The sequence below is a fragment of the Mastigoproctus giganteus genome, chromosome 5 (assembly GCF_048544385.1).
Source record: "Mastigoproctus giganteus isolate SK-2022 chromosome 5, ASM4854438v1, whole genome shotgun sequence".
Classification (NCBI taxonomy): Eukaryota; Metazoa; Arthropoda; class Arachnida; order Uropygi; family Thelyphonidae; genus Mastigoproctus; species Mastigoproctus giganteus.
The window spans coordinates 190,935,586-190,961,862 of record NC_143579.1 but is presented as its reverse complement, the minus strand read 5'-3'; the positions used below and the strand labels follow the sequence as shown (position 1 = coordinate 190,961,862).

At 37.4% G+C, this 26,277-nt stretch overlaps 1 protein-coding gene across 1 annotated transcript in view; it reads right to left on the bottom strand.

The window, feature by feature from the left end:
* The window catches only part of LOC150085953 (putative RNA-binding protein EEED8.10), a 375,958-nt gene that overhangs the window by 270,754 nt on the left and 78,927 nt on the right, over positions 1 to 26,277 (bottom strand). The window contains exons 6-7 of the mRNA XM_090373614.1: positions 7,599 to 7,691; positions 4,113 to 4,226 (exon numbers count right to left, since the gene is read on the bottom strand). Coding sequence (XP_090229740.1) covers positions 4,113 to 4,226; positions 7,599 to 7,691 — 207 coding nt within the window. The remainder of the gene's footprint in view (positions 1 to 4,112; positions 4,227 to 7,598; positions 7,692 to 26,277) is intronic.

The following is a 26,277-nucleotide window of genomic DNA, read 5'->3' as shown; positions in this document are numbered from 1 at the left end:
CCTTTATCTGCAGATTCTTAATGCATGAATAATCACTGCTGATAATCAGGTGAAGAGAGTATTACTCCCTCTGGTTGTCTCTTGAACATGCTGCTTTGAAAAAAATCATCCAATAAATCCACAAAAGTCTTCCTAGTGTGCGAATGACCAACCCACAAGTTCCAGTCAATATCTGGTAAGTTAAAATCCCACATTGTAAGACAATCTGATTTACTGGCTCACTCTATTTCTCTGTACAATTGTTCACTATGCTCATCAGAGTCATTAGGCCTATACATACTCCTACTATCAATTTTGCTTTCCCAGTGCTTAAGTCACACAAAACTGACTCGACACTGCAATGTCAACAGAATGCACTTCCTTAGATTTTGTGTATTTCTTAACTAACAGCATCACCCCTCCTCCCTTTCTATCCTGTTTAACCTTTCTGTACACATTGAACTCCCCAAATTCCAATTCTGCATTCCTTATATCTGGGTGACACCAAGTCTCTGATATCTCAACAATATCTGCCTTTGATGTCTTGACTAGCACTTCAAATTCATCAAATTTATTTACTATACTCCTAGCATCGGTACATGAAAGTATACATGCACCTGTTCTTAGTCTTAGTTACCTTAACACAGCCCATCTATTTATATGTTCCATAATGACTCCCAGCAGTACTTGAAATTCTCAGAACATTGCTTTCCAGGCTGCGGCTTATTCCAATAGAAGCAGTGCAAGAATCACTTTCACCTCTGCCTATGGCTAATCTAAGTGTAGTACTAGATTAATGTACCTACTGTGGGGTACTACACAGTAGGTACATTAATCTGGGATTATTGCTACTTGTATGCTGTGCCTTGCATTTCTAAATGTTAAATTCGAAGTACATTTTTCAATTGTAAATATGTATGTAATATAGTTAAACATTTTGTTGTATTTTCTTACCACTTCTTCAGTGACAGCAGCCTTTTTGGTATCACCATCACAAAAGGTCACTTTCATTACAAGAACTTGCTGATTGATGTTTTGTGATGGTGATATTGCAAAGACAGTTGTCACTAAGAAGTGGTAAAAAATATACCATGAAATGTTTGACTCCATTAGATACATATTTCCAATTCGGAAATAAACATAATTATACCAATGTAGGTTTCATTGCTTTATTATCTTCAAACAACAAGTTTAACTGTACAACATGCCCCTTATTGCATTTCTCAGCCTATACCTAATTTTTCTAGATCTTGTTACAGTACTGTTACTGCAACAAGCACTGAATGTTTTTAAGACCCCTCATAGTAAATTCTTATTGAAATATTTCATGTGAATTTTCAAGAACTGGTTTTAAATCCGTTTTAAACAATAACCAAATTGAATGAGTATTTTGCATCTACATTCACACATGAGAAGTTATTAAGGTTTGAAAATGCTACAAGGTTATCAAATTGTAACAGGGTGCTTAATGATTTTGTAATAACTGAGAACAAAGTGGGGGAGAAATTGTTGAAGTTAAACATAAGAAAGGCACCTGGGGTGGATGGGATCTATCCACCCCAGGTGTCTTTAAAGGAGGCGGCAAAGGAAGTAAGCAAACCCTTAGCCATAATTATGAGAGCATCCTTGGACTCGGAGGAGGTCCCCACAGACTGGAGGTGTGGTTATTATGATGTGGTTACAAAGGAACTGGATGAAAAAAATAATTTTGATATCACATACTTGGATTTCAGGAAAGCTTTTGACACTGTTGCACATGGAAGACTACTGTACAAATTAGAGCAGAATGGTATTAACGGTAAGTTGCTACAATGGATAAAAGGATGGTTGAGTGGGAGAAGACAGAGGGTGGTAATCAATGGGTGCTGCTGTTCGTGGACTAATGTTATTAGTGGAGTCCCAGAGGGTTCAGTGTTGGGTCCACTGTTGTTTTGTATATTTATCAATGATATTGATGAAGGTACATCAGGCTTAGTATCGAAGTTTGCAGATGATACAAAGGTTGGCAGGGTTGTTAATGACAGTAATGGCAGTGTGTTACTGCAACAGGATCTAGAAAATTTGGGCAGATGGGCTGAGAAGTGGCAACTGAAGTTTAACATTGAAAAATGCAAAGTACTGCATATGGGTAGAAGTAACCCCAGAGAAACGTACCAACTGTGTGGTACTACACTTAAGGAGGTAGAAAACGAAAAGGACCTGGGAGTAATTGTGCAGTCAGATATGAAGTTTTCTGAGCAATGCAGACAGGCTGCCAGGGCAGGTCATGGGGCATTGTCAATGATATATAGGAGTTTTGTTAGCAGGGAAAAAGAGGTGATTGTCCCTCTGTATAAGGCAATGGTCAGGCCACGCCTTGAGTACTGCGTGCAGGTCTGGAGGCCTCATTTTAGGAAGGATGTAGATTTGATTGAGTGAGTACAGAAAAGGGCAACAAGATTGGTGAGGGGAATGAAGGGATCCTCTTACCAAGAGAGGCTTAAGTTCTGCAAATTGCAGTGGCTGGAGACTAGGCACCTGCGAGGTGATCTGATTGAGGTGTATAAGATCTTGAATGGGTTGAGCATGCTGAATTCTGATGGGATTCTTCCACTTGTTTAGATTACGAACCTAAGGGGACATAAATTGAAATTGAAGAAGGACAGCTGTAGAATAGATGTGCGGAAATTTGCCTTTAGTCAGCGGGTGGTTAATTGCTGGAACAAACTTCCATCCGTCATTGTGAAAGTTGATAGGTTAAATAATTTTAAGGAAGAACTGGACAAATATTTAGAGGGATTGTTTTGTAATTTTTTTTTTTTTTTTTGGCTGATGCTGCATAAGCTCATACACTTGCTTTCTTGCATCACATGTCACTACTACTACTACTACAGTCACATACATCACAAGTATATCCAAATGAATTATCATCAGTTTTTCTTTTGGTTTCTTTGTAGACCCTTCTAATAATTTATATTAGCATAGCAACAAAAATTTGTTTGGGGATCATGAACCATTTGTAAATTTTTGTTTTTTTCACTATATTCTCTTATACACTGTGCGGTGGTTTTAGACAGACTGGGAATTCTTGGGATTTTCTTCTTCTAATTTCTGTTTCTTACACTGTCAATATTGTCTCATAGATTGTGCGGAAGTTTTAGAAGTAGGCTGAGAAGTCTCAGGATTATCTTCTACTTTATGTTTTTTTACATTGGCAATATTCTTTCATAAATTGTGCTGCAGTTTTTGACTGAGGTTCAGAAGTCTTGGGATTTTTCTTCTAATATCTGTTTCTTATGTTGACGTTATTCTCTCAAACACTGGGCTGCAGTTTTAGCTGGACACCATTTACATTTACTAGTTTTCCATAACGACGGAAATCACACTATATCTGTCTCTTATGTTATACACTTTTATAAATTGTTTAAGATGTTAAGATATGCACATGGACTTCGTTCATGTTGATATTCGATTCATTTGAAATAATCTACAATATAATATTCTCCAGAGACTATAATTTCTCATGTATTGTGGTTACACAATTAGATGAATTGTTTAACCATAATAATATTATAAGTGCATGTGGACTTCCTTTGTGTTGAAATTAGATTCATTTGGAGAATATTATATGATATAACATTATTATGTGTTATATCATATAACAGATTACATTACATCATATACCATAACTTGGGCTTCAAACATTTTTATGTTACATTATTCCACCTTCTTTTGTAATGTTTTTCTCTAACACTTTTTCTAATGCAAAAATTCAACTAACCCCACTAGAGATGTTTTCAGTATCCAAAAAAAAAAAATAAATAATAACATAAGGTGGTTGTAGTGTTGGTGAAAGTAGAGTTATGAGGAGGACTACTTAGACAGAATAGATAAATATGTATAAAGGTAAAGTAAGTTTAGTATAGTACACGTCAATCAATGATAATCCCAAACTAGGTTAATGCAATATAAAACAACACTACAGATGTATGGTAGAGAGACAAAATATAATTATTTTTTGTTTAGGATTATACTTATTTTGTGTCTAGTTGTTTATAGCATGTACTTTCATGCAACTGAACCATACTTGCTTTCACTGGCTACATGACTACTCAGTTTATATTTAAGGAATTTTTATAACAGGAGTCACTTACCAATAATTTCTACTGCTTGATAGTCTAAGGCATGTGATGCAGTGGACAGATCCAGTCTTTTTAAATGGGTATTGCTTTTTTTCAAAATGGACATCAGAATACTATTTGTTAAAGCTAAAAAATATATATAAATAAAATATATAACGGAAACAACCAAACTGCAATTTATTATTAAACATTACAAAAATTCAACTGTTTATAAATTAAATGACTGCCATAGTATTCTTAATTTTGCTAACCTTTTGCAAGTACACGTGCTCAAAACGAATATACATAACTATGAAATATATATCAGTTTTGTGCACTGGTTGGCTGATTATTTTATGTTTTATAGTAAGCTGGCAGCTTAGGCCATTATTCACAAAGTTACAATGAAAATATTTATAAATATGTTTGGGAGACTATAAATAGTACCATGTCAAAAGGAAGCAGTAAAAGAGAATAAGTAAACCCCTGACCACGATTCCTACAGATCAGAGGCATGCAAACGTGTCTCCTATTCACAAAGGAGAATCAAAGGGTGATGTAAGCAATTATAGATATAAACATGACTTCTATTCCTGAAAAAATAATAGAGTCAGTGGTTAAAGAAGTAACTGCAGGATCATCTTAATAGGAATGGAATTACAAGGAGGTTGTGACAACCTCCATATAATTCCACAATTCACTAATGTGAGGTCATCACAAAGGAACTGAAAGCAAAGAATAACTTTGACATCACTTACTTAGATTTCAGTAAAGCCTTTGATAATGTATCACATATACAATTTTTGTATAAATTAGAACAATGTGGCATTAAGGGAGATGCATAAAGGCACGGTTTACTGATAGAAGACAAAGGGCGGTTGTATATAGAAATTAGTTATATGGTGTGAGGAAGCTCTGAACTTCTTCTACATCGGTTAAAAAATAAAATAAAATTAATAAATCACCTGCTTGACTGTCTCCTCATTTAGGTATCTTATCCAGCTGAGCTTTGAATATCCCCAAGATGTCAGCTTAAACCATCCAAGCAAAGTTGAACAAAAAAATAGAAGAAAACTATTTTGCTTTTTTTTTTTTTTTTTTTTTTTTTTTTGAAGCAGCACAGCTCTGACTGAAGAATAAATTTTGGATGGATAGCATTCAGGAAATATAGTCACATACTGAGGGGCAATATCCCAGTTTGTCTGAAACGTAAAATAATGAACCAATGTATACCCCCACCATGACTTATGGAAGTGAAACTTGGGCACTCACCAAAAGAATGGAAGAGAAGCTGACAACTACACAGTGAAGAATGGAACAAACTATATTGAGAATCAGACTGTTAGATAAGAAGAGAAACACATGGATTAGGCAGCAAACTAAAGTAAAGGACAATCTTATCAAAACTAAAGAACTAAAATGGTCTTGGGCAGGACACATAGCTCGAAGACATGATGACAGATGGACTAAGAAAATAACAGAATGGTACCCAAGAGGAGCTAAGAGAAAACCTGGAAGACAACAATGGAGATGGACAGATGAAATTCATGAGTTTGTGGGTAGTAAATGGATGGCCATTGCACAAAACAGAAGGAAATGAAAAGTTGCTGGAGAGGCCTTCATCCTGCAGTGGATTGAAAATGGCTGATGATGATGATGAATTATAATTGAAAGACATCTAACTGACAAACACAACTAACAACTAGATGACCTTTTCTATGACCTCAGGTAGTGTATTGAGGAAATGCAACGAAGTGCAACCTTAGCTAAAAGCCTTATGCTCAAGAATAAGCACACTGAAACAAATCTTTTAACTACAAAACATAAAAATATAAAATTAAACTGTATAAAAATATAGTTAAAAATAAAGTAAAATGTACAGAAACTTTAGAAAGAACAGCAGCTATGACAGATACAAATAAAATACACAGATAAATGTTAAAAGTGATAAAAAATATATATTCACCAAGGTATATATTTTTTTTATGTATATTTTGTTTTCATTGCTTTAGTTAATTTTACCACTTTTGGCATTTATTTGTATATTATAAGATTTGTTAAAATGTAATCTACCATCAGGATCTTACAACTTGATCAGATAATCACTAGGGTCCTACAATCTGAATACAAAGAATTGCTGCTGGAATCCTGCCATGAATATATAAAGTTTATGGAATATGTATTGAGCTTCCTCTTTGTCATATCCAATTCTCATTCTTATGAAATAAGCTCTATCTGTGAGCTTATTTCGTAAGAATGATAAATTTTATTAATTGTCAGAGATGTTATTACATCTTCTGCACATGAAAGAGACAGATTGTTCTCAACTTTTCCTCTCCTTCCTCCTACACATGCACACACACACCTGCCAATCCTTATTGCTTCCTGCTGTGATTTAAATTAATGTACATACAGTTAAAGATCTTAATGCTTAGTGAGTCTGCAATGACCATTCCCAACATGTGGTCAACAAATCGACATTACGAAATGTATATAAGGGCCTTGTAGCATGTCAACTGGGATACCTCTGTGTAAAGCAGCAACGCTTTTGCCACATGGCAATATCATCCAAGAATTAGATATTGTTTGTTTGTTATTGGGTTTTTAGGAGCATTAGCAACTAAGGCCATATTGCTCCGGGATATGCGGTGGTCATTCCCTGACCTTTCCGCATTCTCCGTATTTGGTGGTGACGGGCTCGAACCCCGGTCTAATCAAGAAGTGTGTGCTATGCACTGCTGCTCCTTCCCACCTGGCTACGGAGGCGCCGCAAGAATTAGATATACATCACAATATAAATAAAAATAAAATACAGAATAAATACTGTATACATAAAATTAACTGTCTTGACATAATTCAGAGGTGCAGTCAAACAAAGGTGCACAGAGCAGCATTCCAAAACTTTTCACTATTTTCGCTATACTGCTTCCTTATTTTTTATAGATAACATTTTCTACATTTTTTTTTTTTTTTTTTGTATATGTTAATATAACGAAATTTACTGCAAAGTATTTGTAAAAATAATTAATTGTAAATGCTAAAATAAAAAACATTAAATGCAGCAATATAGGGACGTAAATACAAATACAGGCATCCTTCACATTACAACAATATTGAAAAATATTTAACACTTCAATTCACATTTGTGCTCTTGTTCCACTCAGTGCTATTTGCCATTTAATCAGTCTCATGCTAAAATGTGCACATCATAAACTGCCATGCTTATTCTTCAAAATCTGCTGTGGGGGTGTAGCAAAACTGGTCCTCATTACAATCATGGAGAGTTGGATGCATATCAATCACAACTGATTCAAGCTTTATAGAGACTAAAAACTATTTTAGAGCAGTGCAAAATGATGCTTCAGACTCCTCTGAGGTAATATCTATAGAGAATATGCTTAAGAACTAATGTACATCTAAAACAAACAAAATAAATAGCAGCATGAAGGTATATCCATGCCACCTACTGTAAAATGAAACTACAGCAATCACATCCAATTTATTCAATGTAATACTTACGTTTACCTTTAAATACTGAAAACAGATGCAAAAAGTGAAGTGACTCATGAGATTGCCACAATTTTCTAGACAAATCTTTCCACCTTCTGCACACTGCAAATAAGTAATCATGCTTAATTTATCAATACGAATGACAACTTACAATTATTTTTATTACTTAAAGCATTAATAACAAATAAAATACAGCAGAAATATTATATACATAAAATTACCTGTTTTAACTGATATAATTGAGAGGGGGGGGATGTGGTCAAACGAGGGTGCAGTAGAATATTATCCCAGTACAGTCAGTCCTCGTATAACATGCGTTTACACTACACGAATTTGATCATAGACGATTTATAAATAGGGGAACGATATCGTATATAACACGAACCGAATTTGCTTATGCACGATTCGCCTTTGTGTTTACAAGAAATGGCAGTTGAATGTGGAATCACTCCAACTGAACGCAACACAATAGGAATGAAGAGAAGATTCTGAAAATGTATTTTTGTTTTTTATATCAGTGAAGGGAAAATACATTTCACCCTAATAATGTAAAAACCCACATAATTTCAGTATTAGTATTATCGCAAATGCAATTAGATCGAGTTTACTACCAGTTTACACAGATTCCGCTAGCAGGAACGCAACTGGAAATTGTTTTTATTGTTTTATGGTAGTAATCCCCAAAAATGTGTTTAGTAAAATGTGAGCTAGTTAGGTGTTCATAGTGTGTCTCTGCCTTTACGGTGTTGTTTATTCAGTTGCTGCAAGCGCACAGCTTTGTTTATGTGTATCAAAGCATGCCTCCTCATTTTGTAATTATGCTTTATTCCCTAAAAATGAGTAAAATACTTAAAAGGTGTGAAAAGGAAGCATTCTGGTGAAGACACTACAGATTCAGGGAGAAAAAGATAAGCAATATAGATAAACAGAGGCAGACTGGATCAAAAATTCTTACCAGGGAAAATTTGTAGTGACCTCATACTAGTGTTTATGGCCAAAATCACACTGGCCTCCAGCCCACTGGAGTTTCCCCGGTAAGGCTTATAGCACAGAGAAGTAAGTAACTACTCTGTGGCTTATGGCCAATCCGCCTCTGTCAATAGAGAAAAAATATGAAATTGTGAAAAGGCTTTGAGCGAAATGAAAGACCATTTGATATTGCACGTGCAACAGCCCTAAATGAGGCAATGCCGAGAAGTTTTTTTTATGTGAATCCCAAACACAAGAGTTATTATAACCTATAGTACTTAGTACTGTGCTTGGGTTGGAGGTTGAGAAGACGAAAGAAGATATTTGTTGACATTGGATTTGAACTTCTGTAGATTCTAATTTTCAGGAAATACGTATCATTAATGATAAGGAAGGTTGTTCCAGAAAACGACAGTTGAATGAATAAATGAGGAAGATGAAAAGTTGGTTCTGTGGGTTTGAAGTTGGACAGTAAATGGATGTTGGCTGGTGGCGGCACATGTTCGGACTGTTTTGAAAAAGAGAGCGGGAATTATAAAAGCCAATTCAGAAGAACAGTGCCCATGGAAGTATCTGTAGAACAGGCATGCAGCAGAAACAGTGCGTCTATGAGACAGAGAGTGGAGAGACTGTTAGAGATGAATCATTAATTAACCGAACTGCCCTCTTCTGAATGGAATCAAGAAGCCTGAGAGAGGTTTTGGGGGCACCACCCCAGATGTGGGAACAATATTCCATGGCAGGGCGGATTTACGAATTATACATAGTGAGCAGCTGCTTGGAAGAAAAGTAACGCCGAGAGCGAAACAGAAAACCAAGTTTTTTAGATGCAGAGGAAGCAATATTTGTAATGTGCTTGTGCCAAGAGAGATTAGAAGTCAGGGTAATCCTCAAAAGTGATATATCATTTTGCCTAGAAATCGGAGTGTCACTAATGATAAGCATAGAAGCAGAAGAATCCTTTTTGCGAGATATAATACAAGACTGAGTTTTAGAAGGGTTGAAATCAACTAAGTTGTCTTTGCCCCACTGGAGAATTACCTGAAGATCGGCATTTAAGGAATTCGTAAAAGATTTTCGAGAAGTTGAAGCTGATTGAGCAGGACAAGGTTTCTCAAAATGGAAAGTGGAATGCAATGTGCTATCATCGGCAAAACTATGGATAGGATTTCCAGTCAATAGAAGAAGGTCATTAATATACAAGAACTGAACTTTGGGGGACACCGGCATTAGTGGAGAAGTTAGAAGACAGAGAGCCATCTACCATCACCCTCAGTGAGCAATCAGAGAGAAAACTGGATAACCAATTATTAAAATAGTTGGCAAACCATAAGATGGAAACTTGTTTAGAAGACCTTTATGCCAAACACGATCAAAAGCCTTTGAGATGTCGAGAGCAACTACACCGAACCCTGGAGTCCCACAGGGTTCGGTGTTAGGTCCACTGTTGTTTTGTATATTTATCAATGATATTAATGAAGGTATATCAGGCTTAATGTCGAAGTTTGCAGATGATACAAAGGTTGGCAGGGTTGTTAATGACAGTAATGGCAGTGTGCTACTGCAACAGGATCTAGATAATTTGGGCAGATGGGCTAAGAAGTGGCAACTGAAGTTTAACCTTGACAAATGCAAAGTACTACATATGGGTAGAAGTAACCCCAGAGAAACGTACCAACTGTGTGGTACTACACTTAAGGTGGTAGAAAATGAAAAAGACTTGGGAGTAATTGTGCAGGCAGATATGAAGTTTTCTGAGCAATGCAGACAGGCTGCCAGGGCAGGTCATGGGGTTTTGTCAATGATATATAGGAATTTTGCTAGCAGGGAAAAGGAGGTGATTATCCCTCTGTATAAGGCAATGGTCAGGCCATGGCTTGAGTACTGCGTACAGGTCTGGAGGCCTCATTTTAGGAAGGATGTAGATTTACTTGAGCGTGTACAGAGAAGGGCAACAAGATTGTTGAGGGGAATGAAGGGATCCTCTTACCAAGAGAGGCTTAAGTTCTGCAAATTGCAGTTGTTGTTGTTGTTGTTGTTATTTGGTTTTTAGGAGCATTAGCAACTAAGGCCATATTGCTCCGGGAATATGCGGACCTTTCCGCATCCTCCGTATTTGGTGGTGACGGGCTCGAACCCCGGTCTAATCAAGAAGCGTGTGCTATGGCAAATTGCAGTGGCTGGAGACTAGGCACCTGCGCGGTGATCTGATTGAGGTATATAAGGCCTTGAATGGGTTGAGCACGCTGAATTCTGATGGGATCCTTCCACTTGTTCAGATTACGAATCTAAGGGGGCATAAATTCAAATTAAGAAAAGACAGATGTAGAATAGATGTGCGGAAATTTTCCTTTAGCCAGCGGGTGGTTAATTGCTGGAACAAACTATCATCTGTCGTTGTGGAAGTTGATAGGTTGAATAAATTTAAGGAGGAACTGGACAGGCATTTGGAGGGAATGGTGTGATTTTTTTTTTTTTTTTGGCTGATGCTGCATAAGCTCATACATTTGCTTTCTTGCATCACATGCCACTACTACTACTACTTGTGTTTCACCGAACCTTTCCATTGAATTAGTCCATAAATGAGTAACAAAAGCCAGAATATCACCAGCGGATCGACATTGATCATTGGCGTTCATTGATCATGGTGATCATTGATCAGACAGAAGGTTTCTAGGTAGTTTAAGAGTTGGTGGTTAATTAATTTCTCCATTACTTTAGAAAGAGTAGAAGTAATTGCAATGGGACGATAATTGGATGGGAGGGATTTGTCACCCTTTTTAGGAACTGGCTGGATATGAGCAAATTTCCAAGCAGAAGGAAAAACACCTTTGGAATAAGAAAGTGAAAAAAGGCGGCAAAGAATAGGAGTAAGTTCAGGAGCACAGGTTTTGAGAACAAGTGGGGAAATACCATTAGGACCTGGAGCTTTCTTAGCATCAAGATTCATCAAAATCCTTCTGATATCCTTTTGACAGAAGACCACAGGAGGCATTGAATGGAGCGTGTTGGGAATGGTGGGAGGTGTTTTACCAAGATCATTAATACATGAGCTGGAAGAAAAATGGGATGCTAGCACTTCAGCCAAGGATAAAGCTGACCTGCTGACCTGCCAAAGCTATTGGCCGCAACTTTTGCCCATCTCTGCTCCCACCTCTGTCCAAACCAGATGGTTCTGACAGAGGTGGGAGCAGAGATGGGCAAAAGTTGCGGCCAATAGCTTTGGCAAGAGACCAGAATGCTTGGCTACCATTAGGGCAAGAAGCAAGTTTTCTACTCTTAGCCTGTTCATACTCTAGTTTGGACTGATTAATAACTGCTTTACATTTGTTGCGAGCTTTGGTGTAGGCAGAAAATGAAACTGAAGAATTAGAAACAAGCCAGTTACGATATGCAACATTCTTCTCTTGAACAGCCTTACCACATTTATTGGAAAACCAAGGTTTAGATAAAGGATGAGATTTTAAACTGGAGTGTGGGATAAAGGATTCCATTCCTGCAAGAATAATTTCACTGACACGATCTAAGCAAAAGTTGACATCAGAAGTTTTGAAACAGTAATCCGACCAAGGAAAAGAAGAAAAGAAGTCTCGCAGGTCATCCCATTTTGCATTCTTGTAATGCCAAACAACACGAGGTTGGGAATAGCCATGAGATAAAGGTTCCATTGGAGAAGAGACAATCACGAAGTTGTGATCTGAAGTGCCTAAAGGACCTCTCACTTCGACTGTGTACTTAGAAGGGTTGTTTGTGAGAAAAAGATCAAGCGTATTGGCTGTATGATTAAGATTGTCCGGTATTCTTGTAGGTAAATGAACTATCTGTGCTAGGTCATTAGTAATTGCAAAAGCCTCAGCATCTCGACCTGCTGGGTCGGTGTGACTAGAAAACAGAAGCAAGCTGGTGTTGTGAACATTAAAATCACCAAGGAAAATTACCTCACTGTTAGGAAAGTTGGACTGGAGAAAGTCAAGTTGCAAAGAGAGGAAGTCAAGGAGCTCCAAGTGATTAGTGGAGTTGGGAGAACGGTAGAGATAACAGATGAATTTGACACAATGAGGTAGAGAGATTTTAAGCCAGAGAAGATCAAAGAGAGGAGATTCCAAATTGCCAAGTCTCTGACAGGGAATATCAGAACGGACATATGCACAAGTACCACCTTTGAGGCGAAAGGAATCATACAGCGAATAATTTGTACATCTGAGATGAGAAGTAGTTGAATCAACCAATAACTGAGATTCTGTCGGAAAAAGTACATGGGGTTTGGCAGACTGCAAGTGGAATTACAAAGAATGCAGAGAAAATAAAAACAACTTTCATAGCAGGAACAACTCAAAGTGTAATTAAAATCCATTGGATTAAGACATAAAGAAATGGAAGAGATGGAACGACTGTCATCTGTTTGGACAGAAAATAAAACAAAAAACAAGTTTGCTTATGACAGAAGCAATATTTTATTACGTAATAGTCATAATAATATATGTAAGAATTTTCTTACGATAATTTATTGTGTTTGGTAATGTTTTGGTTACAAATGTGTGTTCAATCTTGGGTGGTTGGCACCTAATCCTATTTTTCCCATAGGGCCTGTTGTTTATATTGCACGATTTTGCATTGCACGAGGGTTTCTAGGAACACAACTATCGTGCTATACAAGGACTGGCTGTACTTTTTTTTAACACTTTTGCTGCTGGCTTTTCCAAGGTGTAGTTTGCACCTGTGATTGAAAACCACAGGATTGAATCAACTGGACTGGAGAGAGCAGAAACATTTTTTGGCTTTCTTCTCACTATGATTGAATTAATCAGCCTCTGGTGAAGGCTGCTTGACAACGATATCTGGTTCCCCTTCCAAGTGGATTAAAATCTGAAGCTACATATTTGAATTCATAAAGAAGTGAACGTGTTAAGGAATCAGGGCAAATATTGCTTTCTTTTATAGGTAACAATGAGACCTATTTCTATATTTTTCTTGTAAATGTGAATATAAAGAAATTGGCTAAGGTAAAGATAGCCTGCATGAGAAGCATGCAAAAGTTCAATGAAATTTATAAGTAAAGGTACTTTGCCATAACGGCATTTGTATTGTTGCTTGCTCGGTAAACAGACGGTGGGTGTTATTGGTCTGGAGTAGAAGTTGAATCCCACGGGAGCTTGAAACCCTACCGAAGTGGGGGATAACCTGACCTTTCGTCTTTAGAATCACTAATTGAATCACGAACAGAGTCATATTGGAAGTTCAGGCATCGTAAAAAATGTTCGTAACGTAGTTTCACTGGTAAACTTTTTTGAAGTTTGCCGTGCTTCTTGTGTGGGCTTCCTTTGCCTTTTTTTTTTTTTTTTTTTAATAAACGATTTATCCACTGGTCCACCAGTGATTCTAAAGAAAAAAGGTCGGGTTACCCCCTCCACTTCGGGAGGGTTTCCATCTCCCATAGGATTCAATTTCTATTCCTGACTGATAACACAAACCGTCTGTTTGCCGAGCAAGCAACAATACAAATGCTGTTGCGGCAAAGTACTTTTATCGGTAAATTTCATTGAACTTTTGCTTGCTTCTCGTGCTGGCTTTCTTTACCTTCGCCAAGAAATTTATTGCAAAGTTTGTTTGTTTGTTTGTTTGTTTGTTACTAAGGCCATATTGCTCCGGGAATATGTGGTGGTTATTTCCTGACCTTTCCGCATCCTCCGTATTTGGTGGTGGTGGGCTTGAACCCCGGTCTAATCAAGAAGCATGTGCTACACACTGCTGCTCCTTCCCACCTGGCTACAGAGGTGCCTGTTATTGCAAAGTAATTAACTGTAGAAGCTAAAATATTTAATACCTCAATTTGCATTTATGCTCTGGTTCCTATAGTGCTGTTATTTATCATGCACATAGTGTATAACATAAATTGTAATGTGGCTCCTGGGGTTTCCCCCAACTTCGCATCAGGCAACATGATGAATACAAAACTCTGTAAAGGCCAGATTTATGTGGGTTAGTGATGGGGTTGTGTTGTTCATTCAGCCTCAGTCTAAAGGCCTGTTGTTTTTGCACAAAACCTCTAGTTTACCATCCAGCACCACAAGGAGGTGGGCTAGGCAGTAGGGAGTATAAAAGCACTGGCAACACAAGCCCTGTGGTAGCCAAAGCTACAGACAGGGAGAGCTCAATAATTTAAAAAAAAAAAAAAGTGAAAGTGGAAGTGGAAGATAGTAGTGGGATAACAGGGAGTGGTAGAGGGATAGTGGGGGCAATAGTCAAGACACTCGCCTGAGTGAAGGGGGGACAGATGAGGGCCCCCAGGTCAGGATGACCATCCTGCTATGGGGTGGGAGTTGATAGTTGGCAGTGGGGATTACTCACTAGGCAAAGGGGGTGCCACCCAGGTTGGGAGGGAAGGCGATAGGGGAGCAAGAGATCAACCAACCCAGGTGGTAGGAATGAAAGAACATAGGGAAAGAGATCCCTATATTGGAGTGCCCGCATTGGCACTCTATTCCACACTGGCCATGGGGGAGCTAGCCACACTGGCCAGTGTCAGCATCCCACACCACATTGGCTAAGCAGCCAAGGCATGGTGTCTGCTTGGATGGGCAGAGGCCAAAGCCATCTGCCTATCCAGGACGTTGTTTATCATGCACAGTGAAACATACTTGAAACAGTCCTGGAGTTTAATCAGTCTCATGCTAAATCCTTTTCCCTTATATCTTCAGTTAAGCATCAACTTGGCTAATAATCAGTGATTAGTACAATCAGTCCCTTAAATCTCATTTGTATTAACCCTTTCAGCAGTACATACATGCTGCTTGCTATGCACAGTGAAACCTACTTTAAACAGCCCTGGATTTTAATAGAATGCTAAATCCTCTCCCTTTATGAATATCCTCAGTTAAGCATCACCTTGAATAACAATCAACAAGCAATACAATCAGTCCTTCAAATGTTAATCTTGTCTGCATTAGCCCTTCACATTTGCACTCTGTGGAAGAGAGCTACACTTTAAAGATTTCTTCAAACAATGCATTCATGAATGTAGAGATTTACTTGAAATTTTTCTAGCATACATGCTGCCATCTCTATCTGTGTTTCTTTCCAACTAATTTTAGCCAGTTTATAATAAATGGAATCACAAAAATAGTTTGAAAATTAGAGTAAAAATATCACCTGCTAATTTCCATTGTCCGATTTTGGCTTACAAAAGCTGAAACTGAAGAATTTGTTGTATCTGAATCCCACAGAATTTGATAAAACTAAATCAAATAATGCAAAAATAGATGTAGCCAGTTGTAGAGAATGGGTTTATTCTCTATAACCCGCTACATCATCCTATAAAATAAGAATAAAACCAATTCATATTTTGGGAACGAGAGTAGCCTTGTTCAGGCAAAGTTTTTACGGCTGCGGAAAATAGAGAAGTTTTTTCTGTTTTATTAACTTAAATTGGCATATTAACTTATTTTCTACAGTAGCTTTATATTCCTAGTTACGATACTTAGATTAATTTTTAACTTAGATAGAGATTTTGTAGGTTATTACTTAGTATCGGTAAGGGTAGTTAGGAAGACAGGGAATATACTATGCAAGAAGGATAGGAGGAACAGGACCAGGCTATGTCTGCCGGGGTCAAAAGCAAGAGCAGATATCATCTTTTAAGGGCACAAAAGGTGATATTGTTGTACACGTTGGCACTAATGATATTAAGAGTAGGAGACCAGCGGAATTACTCAGCAAGTACAGGTCAATGTTGAAAAAACCTGTGAATTAGGGTTGAATTTGAAAGTGTCTGCAATTCTGCCCAGACACGATAGTAGGGAGTATATGATGAGCGCCTTGCCAATCAATTCGGCCCTGGAGAGATTGTGCAAGCTCACAGAGTAGAATTTTTTTCAGCATGGTCTGTGCTTGCTAACAGGAGAGACTGCTTTTACAGGGATGGGATACACTTAAATAGAAAGGGTGCAAGAATATTTGCTGATGCTATCGAGGCAATGTTAAGTGGGTCAGAAAACTGCTAGCTTGAGGGTATACACAGATTAAAAGGTTAACAGCAACCACAGCCAGAGGCAAAAGTGATTCTTGCACTGCTTCTATTAGAATGAGCAGCAGCCTGGAAAGCAAGATAATGGAGATTTCCAGGACTGCTGGGAGTCATAGTGGAACAAGTAAATACATGGGCTGTGCTAGGGTAACTAAGAGTAGGAACAGGTGCATGTATACTTGCATGTACACCAATGCTAGGAGTATAGTTAATAAATTTGATGAGCTTGAAGTGCTAGTCAAGACATCAAAGGCAGATATTGTTGGGATATCAGAGACGTGGTGTCACATAGATATAAGCAGTGTAGAATTGGAATTTGGGGAGTACAATGTGTACAGAAAGGATAGACAGGACAGGAAGGGAAGAGGGGTTATGCTGTTAGTTAAGAACCACAAAATCTAAAGAAGTGCATCCAACTGATGTGGTGGACAATGCAATGTTGAGTCCGTTTGGTGTGACATAAGCACTGGGAAAGGAAAATTGAGAGTAGGTGTGTGTTATAGGCCTAATGAATCTGATGAGTATAATGAGCAATTATGCAGAGAAATAGAGTGGGCCAGTAAATCAGAATGTCTTATAATGGGGGATTTTAAATTTCCAGATATTGACTGGAACTTGTGGATTGGTCACTTGCACACTAGCAAGACTTTTGTGGATTTATTGGATGCCTGTTTTCTACAGCAACATGTTCGAGAGGCAACCAGAGGAAGTAATACTCTTGATCTGAATATCAGCAGTGATTATTCATGCATTAAAAATTTGCAGATAAAGGAAGTACTGGGTGATAGTGATCACAATGTATTGATGTGGGAATTACTTAAAAATATAACTACCATCAAGGCTAAACGGAAGGGCTTTTGCTTTCGTAAAGGTGACTACAGGGGGATCAACTGATGATGTTACCAATGTTGAATTCTAAATGGGAAGCCTTCAGGGACTTAATTTTGGAGGCTACTAGGCTTTTCATTCCAACTAAGAAATACTGTTCAAGGTTTGGGCCTAAATGGAAGTCAGATGAATTAATGAGGCTCGTGGCACAGAAATAAAATGTATGGGATGCATATAAATTATCAGGTCACACAGAAGCCTATGGCAGATATAAACTAGTCTGTAATCAAGTCACAAAGGAGGTTAGGCAGGTGAAGGCAGATAATGAGAAATCTTTGGCAAAGAATGCAAAGAAAAACAGCAAAGAGTTCTTTACTTATCTAAGCTCTAGAAGGAAAGGGATTAATCAGATTGGACCACTTAACATAGATGGTTGACGTGATGATCATGCACAGGTAGCTGATAAAATGAATGAGTATTTTGCATCAACATTCACACATTAGGAGTTATTCAATGAGGGGAGTGCCAGAAGTTTATCAAACTCTAACCAGGAGGTAAGTGATTTTGTAATAACTGAGAGCAAAGTGGAGGAGAAATTGTTGAAGTTAAACATAAAAAAGGCACCTGGGGTGGATAAGATCTCTCCAGTTATATTAAAGGAGGCAGCAAAGGAAGTAAACAAACCCTTAGCCATGATTATGAGAGCTTCCTTGGACTCAGAGGAGGTCCCCTTGGACTGGAGGTGTGCAAATGTATCACCAATTCACAAAGGGGGTTTAAAAGGTGACACAAATAACTATTGACCTGTTAGTTTAACTTGTGTTTCGGGAAAAACAATGGAATCACTGGTTAAAGAAGCATTGCAGGATCATCTAGAAAAGATGAAGTAATAGTTAAGACACAGCATAAGTTTGTTAAAGGGAGGTCTTGTCTGACCAATTTGATTGGATACTATGATGTGGTCACAAAGGAACTGAATGGCAAAAATAATTTTGATATCATAAACTTAGATTTCAAGAAAGCCTTCGATACTGTTGCACATGGAAGACTGCTATACAAATTGGAGAGGTATGGCATTAAGGATAAGTTGATACAATGGATAAAGAGATGGATGAGTGGGAGATGACAGAAAGTGGTGATCAATGCACACTGCTCTTCATGGACAAATGTTATTAGTGGAGTTCCCCAGGGTTTGGTTTTCTGCCCATTGTTGTTTTGTATATTTATCAATGATATTGATGAAGGTATATCAGGTTTAATGTCCAAATTTGCAGATGACACAAAGGTTGGCAGGGTTGTTAATGACAGCAACTGAAGTTTAACATTGACAAATGCAAAGTACTGCATATGGGTAGCAATAACCAAAGAGAAACGTACCAACTGTGGGGTACTACACTCAGGGAAGTGGAAAGTGAAAAAGACCTGTGGGTAATTGTGCAGTCATATATGAAGTTTGCTGGGCAGTGCAGATGGGCGGCCAGTGGAGGTCATGCAGTCTTGTCAATGATATATAGGAATTTTGCTAGTAGGGACAGGGAGGTGATTATCCCATTTTACAAGGCAATGGTCAGGCCACACCTAGAGTACTGTGTACAGGTCAGAAGGCTTCATTTTAGTAAGGATGTAGTGTTGCTAGAACAAGTACAAAGAAGGTCAACAAGATTGGTGAGGGGAACAAAGGGGTGCCCTTACCAAGAAAGGCTTAAGTTCTGCAAACTGCAGTGACTGGAAAGTAGGCACCTGCGAGGTTTTTTTGTTATTTGGTTTTTAGGAGCATTAGCAACTAAGGCCATATTGCTCCTGGGATATGCAGTGGTCATTCCCTGACCTTTCCGCATCCTCCGTATTTGGTGGTGACGGGCTCGAACCCCGGTCTAATCAAGAAGCGTGTGCTACGCACTACTGCTCCTTCCCACCTGGCTACGGAGGCGCCTACCTGCGAGGTGATCTGATTGAGGTGTATAAGGCCTTGAATGGGTTGAGCAAGCTGAATGCTGATGGGATTCTTCCTCTTGCTCAGATTAAGGATCTGAGGGGGGGCACAGTTTCAAATTGAGGAAAGACAGTTGTAGAATAGATGTGCGGAAATATACCTTTAGCCAGAGGGTAGTTGATTGGTGGAACAGACTTTGATCTTTTGTTGTGGAAGTTGATAGCCTAAATAAATTTAACACTGAGCTGGACAGGCATTTGGAACGAATGGAGGGGTGAAATGGGAGTTTTTTTTTTTTGCTTTCTTGCATCGTATGCCTCTACTAATGCTAATATCAACAGTAGCATACATCATTTTTAAGAAAGTTCGATTACTGAAATTATATTGCACTTTTTATTTATACTTCCTGTTAAAAATAATGGAGGATGCAACACACATACTGGAAGCAGCATTTGAAACTGTTACCTTAATTTCTTAGACAAGTATGCTACCCACCTGATCAATCTTGTGGTTAACATTTTGGCTTAATGCTGGAAACTATCATTCTGGACATTCATAGGGATCAGTGCCATTGTATTATCTGATAAATTTAATAAATTGCTACTGAACACTTAGGTATGTGTAAACTTCAAATACTGGAATTTTCAAAATTTCAGAAAGGGCTGAATCCCAATGACACTAGATTTATGAGGTTCTCCTGTATAACAAATGTAGTTTAACTTATAAATAGAAACCATGTAAGATCATTCCTCAACCATATTAGATCCAATTTATGTACCTCTCACATTTTGTCACTTAGATTCTTTCATTAAATGTTCCATTAAAATTATAAAAAAAAGTGAAAATGAGTGCAGTTTTGTTTCGCTCTAAATTTAACCTTAAACCAATCAAATACTTCCTTCAATTCTCACTGCAAATTTTCCATTTTTAAACAAATTTTTTTGATTCCCAATACAAAATTTTTCTAAAATTTTAAAGAGCAAATTTCTAGGTTCTGTCAAATGCTTTTTCAAGAAGATCAACAAATCTTAAATAAAGGTAATTATGCTTTCCCATGCCTTTTTCTACAATAATTTTTCTAATCTTGGAATCCCTTTCAGCCTCAAACTTGCCTGTTCTTTCTAAGGGTTACATTCAAGCATACTTTTAACACTCTTCTTTATGATACTTGTTTACAGTTTACCTGATAGACAAAGGGGCGTGATATTATCACACTCAGTTTCTTCCAGAACTTGTCCTTTGAAATGACCACTAAATACTGTAATATTGCATGGAACTTCTCCTTTGGAAAATGACAAATACAGGTATAGTGATACTATTTTTCCTCCAGTTTTCAGCATTGAGGTCTGATTTTATTAAACCTGCTGTCTGTTAAACTTGGTATTTTTCAAGGTCTTTTCATTTCAACAAGACATATATTCAAAATTTCCTAGATTTTAATCTTTGCACTCTTCTTCAGCTGCTTCACATTCAGTTCACAGTATTTACTCCATACTTATAAAATATCCTTCTCTTCTCTTCAAGCCTCCCCCCCCCCAAGGTTCAGAACTTAAACTAAATGCCAAACATTTTAAATCCCAAATCTTATAAGATTTTGCTTCAGCCTCTTTCACACGCATTTTAACCCTCACACTTTGCACTATATTCCACGAATTCATTTATTTTATTCTGCATTTTCCCCCCTTTTCTTTAACTCCTTTTCTATAACATTTTGGGTCCAAAATGTTTATAATTTAGAAGGACTCTATTTGAAATCAGTGCACAAAATCTCTTAGTATTAATATTAGTGGTGCAAGACAGCCCAGAGCACTTGCTGCACCAACCAAAGATAAAAATTAAAATAAATTATTTGCCTCCCTCTAGCCTTTGAATCTCCTCAAGCTGCCAGCCTCAACCACCCATATACAACTTATTCTAGTAATCAACAACTTAATGACTAAAAGGAAACTTCCCACAATTCATTCTAAACCACTCACCCCATAATTTGAATTTATGGCCCCTGCTTTTGGAATAATTTATAACAATAAAAGTTTCACCCCACTGATTCTACTTTTTTCTCTCAGATCTGTATATACCTTAATTAAGTCTCCTCTATGAAATCTAATTACCAAGAGCTGTAGCTCACATATTCAAAGTGTTTCATCATAGGGGTGTCCTTTTGCCAATCTCAATCAACAGCCACAATTGCTCACCTCTGGACCCTTTCAAGAAGAATGGCTGTATACAGTATTTGAAGTCCATTTATCTAATGCAGTGAGGCTATGACCTTGCAAACAAATGTTCAATAAATCATTGATGGGACACACAGTGGATGGAAAAATTCATATACAACCATATCATAACCATCAAATCCCTTTTTTTCTCTACTGTTCGTAATTCAAACCCACCATGCGTATAATTTATTTTCCAGTCCTATTTCCCCAAGTGCAAGATCTTGCAATTTACTGCATTAAAACTCAGCTGCCTGTTTTCTGACTATCACTGAAGTCTATTTAAGTCATTCTGGAGAAGCACTGCTTGGCACCGACATTAATTATTCTACCAATCTTAATATCATCTGCAAATTTTGACATTATTCCCTGTATCCCTTTGTCGATGTCATTTAAGAAAAGAAAAAAACAAACACGGTCCTAGTACTGATCTTCAGGAACCCCACTTCTTAAATTAACCCAATCTAAAGAATAATCATTAATCTCAACCCTCTGCCTCCTACACTGTAGCCACCCTGAAACCTACCTAAGGACCTTCCCTGTAATCCCAACATGTTACAGCTTATATAGTAAGCTTTTATGAGAGACCAGTCAAATGTCTTGCTAAAATCCAAACAAATAAATGCCAAAATTACTACCTACATCTGGGTCATGATGACTCAGATGTATGAAATAGCTAACTAGGTTGGTTAAACATGGTTTTCCCTTTACAAAACCATGCTATGTTTTGTTCAGAAATCCAATTCTATATGATCCTGTACTGCACCTTTGATCACTGCTTCCATGATTTTCTCTACCACTGAAGTCAGACCAGACATGCAATAATTACACACTTCACTCTTAGAATTGCCTCTATACATTGGCAATAGACCCCATTTTTCAGTACATGGGAATTTGTCCTGAGCCCGTGATCGCCTCATAATTAACCTAAATGTTCAATGCACTCACTTGCTTATCTCCCTCAACATTACTGAGTATATGCCATCAACTCCAGCAGCCTTACTCACCTTTGGTTTTGAAAGTTTTCTTCTAATAAATAATCTTCTGAAATTTCAATTTTACTAATTTTATGCTTCCCAGTTTCACTAACAGTTTGTCCTCACTAAGAAGCAGCTTTGGTCTGTAAATATCAATACAAAGTACCCATTCAATTCCTCCTCAATGTCAGTTGGTTATCTAAGTTTTTCCAACCCCCACTACACAAGGGACTAATCTAATTCATTTTTCACTTCTTTGTATTCACATATGTGTAAAACTCCTTGTCCCTGTACTTTTCTCTCCTAACCAGTGATTTCCCCTGATCTGCCATTGAAGTTAATGAGAAATCAAAACCTTCAGTCTATCTGCATAAGTTGCAAATCAACTTGCAACTGTTATAATAGGCTTCAGTAACTCTGTAACTTTCCTTAGCCATCTTTTTCTACTCTATTAACTGAGTAAGTCATTATTTATCTGTCTTGGCATCCTCCTCATACTATATTGGTCATGTAGCAACATAATCTGTCACAATATTTTTTCCTGAAATTCAAACCCATTCCTTTGCCTTTACCAACTGCAATCCACCCCTCCCCTCTCTCTCTCTCTCTCTCTCTCTCTCTCTCTCTCTCTCTCTCTCTCTCTCTCTCATCGTGCAACTTAGAACTCCATGACATCTCTGCTAATGGTCTTGTACCATCAGCACTATAAGCACTTGGGCTTCTGAGACTACAACTTTAAAGGAATACCATACTTCTAATATATTCTCATGCTCTATATGCTATGTTGTGCTTGGATTTTTCTGGTACAAAGACTACTTAGGCCATATTGCACACTATATGCTATTTCCCCAGATGATAGAAGCCAAATGGCAACTTAACCTGTCACAATCTGCTTTTGAAATTAAAAACCGTTCCTTTGCCTTTAACAACTGCTATCTCGCCCATCATCCAACTCCAAGACCATTCTGTTAACGGTTCCTGTACTGTCAGCACTATGAAGTTATATGGTTTGTGAACGATGATTAAGTCTAGAATATTCTTGACCCTGGTATTCCAAAATTCTGTTGTACTTGACTTCCCTCTTCAATTTGACCAACTGAATAGATGCCATGTAGCATCTTAAATTGTCACAGACCCTTTCCTGAAATTAAAAGCCATGCCTTTACCTTTAATTACTGCAATATCTTCCAACTAACGACAGCATGATCACAATCTGCCAATGGTTACTGTACAATGAGCCCTATTATGCCATCTCATTCATGAGTAATGATCAGGTCTAGAATATTCTTACATGCTAGTATAAATAATAATCACCTACTTTATTTAAAAATTTTGTTCTCTATGGTGGGTTTTCACCCCATTTATTCCAATCAATTAGCAAATTGAAATCACCCATAATATGAGACTTGCACTTGCTTCACCACCTCATCTGCAGGTACAAACTCTCATTGTACTCTTCACAATCATCAGATCTATATCTAATAGACATTTCTTGGATAAAGCCTCAGTATGAAGGAATTTACTTATGCATGGGTTAATGCACATACATCATTTCTACTACCAAAGTAGTTTTAATGAATCATTTAATTGTGAATATCTTCACAACAAGTTGCCATGGTATTGCACTACCTTGAATAAGTAACGATTCACCTATGGAAAAGACCATTGTTACTTATTCTCAGCCGATACCACCATCCAGGCGGCACCGTTTCAAGGCTTTTTGGTCCCTCTTCGGTGGGTGAGTAGGTACCTGGTTTTGCAATAGTGACAACTCAGTTATGAAGTATAACTCCACAATATGAGAGATGCCTGATGGTGTGCATGGTTTAATCTGAAAAACATTTCTTGGCTAGAGCCTCAAAAGTATGAAGGAATTTACTTATGCATGGGTTAATACACACACATATCATTTCTACTACCAAGGTAGTTTTAATGCATTGTTTTAATTATATCTCAAATTGTGAATACCCTCATAATGAGTTGCCATGGTATTGCATTACCTCAAATAAGTAATTCTTCACCTATGGAGAAGACTATTGTTACTTATTTTCGACAGATATCGCCACCCAGATGGCATTGTTTCAAGGCTTTTTGGTCCCTCTTTGGTGGATGGGTAGGTACCCTGGTGTTGCAAGTTATACTTCATAACTGGGTTGTTACTATTGCAACACCAGGGTACCTACCCACCCACTGAAGAGGGACCAAAAAGCCTTGAAACAGTGCTGTCTGGGTGGTGGTATCCACTGAGAATAATAACAATAGCCTTGTCCATAGGTGAAACATTACTTATTCGAAGTAATGCAATACCATGGCAACTCATTGTGAAGGTATTCACAATTTGAGATATAATTAAAATGATGCACTAAAACTACCTTGGTAATAAAAATGATATGCATGTGCACAAGTAAATTCCTTCATCTGGCCTGTAGTTTACTCCCATGCTCATTATGCCTTTGCTTCGAACTCACACTATGCACATTCTATGCTGACAGGAGTAACTTTTGACTCTGCAAAAGCTCTTTTCATACTCAAGGTGTATCAGATAAGTTTGTTGGGTTACATTCAAAAGGATTAAAAGATGGGTTAAAATTTTGGCAGAAAAATTTTTGTTTTTCCTTAAGTTGTTTAAATATCTTCTAAATTTAATTTTTGTAATTTTATAAATTTAATTTCAGTAATATTGTGAAGTTATTTTCTGTAATATTTCATAAGTTTAATTCTTACCTTTCTAAGGCACATTAACTTATAAGCATAAAGCTCCTACAGTCTTCACCATGTCCATCCTATAACTTGACTCCTATTGGATGATCTTTCATAAAATTTTACATTTGGCACTTTTAGACAGATTTGTTGAGCTGACCCAAATTTTACTAAAATCAGACCAACAGAAATCTGGAAGTTATATCTTTGTCCATAAACATAATAACTTGAGTCTCAATTAATGGATTTTCGTAAAATTTTATATTTGGCAGAAAGGTTTGTCAAGTATTCCCATATTTAATTAAAATTGGACTAACAGAAATCTGGTGATTAGTACCTCTTGTGTTCACATCAACTTGTTGCAAGACAATTCATTATATGACAGTCTGGCTGATGATATTTTAAGGAGTCCGTCAGTTTATGACAGTCTGGTGCATGACAATTTTCTGTATGTGACAATTTAGCCCATGATAGTTCGGTGTATGAGAATTTGGTGAAAAACCACTGCAGGTTACAATTCAGTAAGTACAACAATTTGTTGTATCACACAGTGATCAGAAATTAACAAAATCAATGAAGTAAAAGATTTTGTAAACAAGAAATACTGGCAACTTAGAAAGGAAGAAGGCAGAAATTTAGAAAAAATAAAATAATATACATACATTTTTTTTTATCTATTTATCTTGTATAAAAGGATTCATGCTGATCCCTCTCAGAGGCAGATTGGAAATTGAGTATGTGCCTATTTCAGCATGACTTCATCCATAATGCAACAACTTGCATTCAGATAAGATTATTTATTAATTTTTTTTTAACACCTGCTCAGTTGAATCCTATGCTTTTCCAGGAGCATGAATTTGTTGAGGGTTAGGAGGCTAGAAGAAAATTACAGGTGCAGAAATCAGGTAAAAGGAATAGAAATAAAAATTATCACTATGAAAGTTGCTAAATCCATACACCATTTTAGTAACATGTGTATATCCTCAACTATATTGTTAAGGATTGCAAAGCCAGAAGGAACTCATTTACACAGAAACGATAAGTAGGG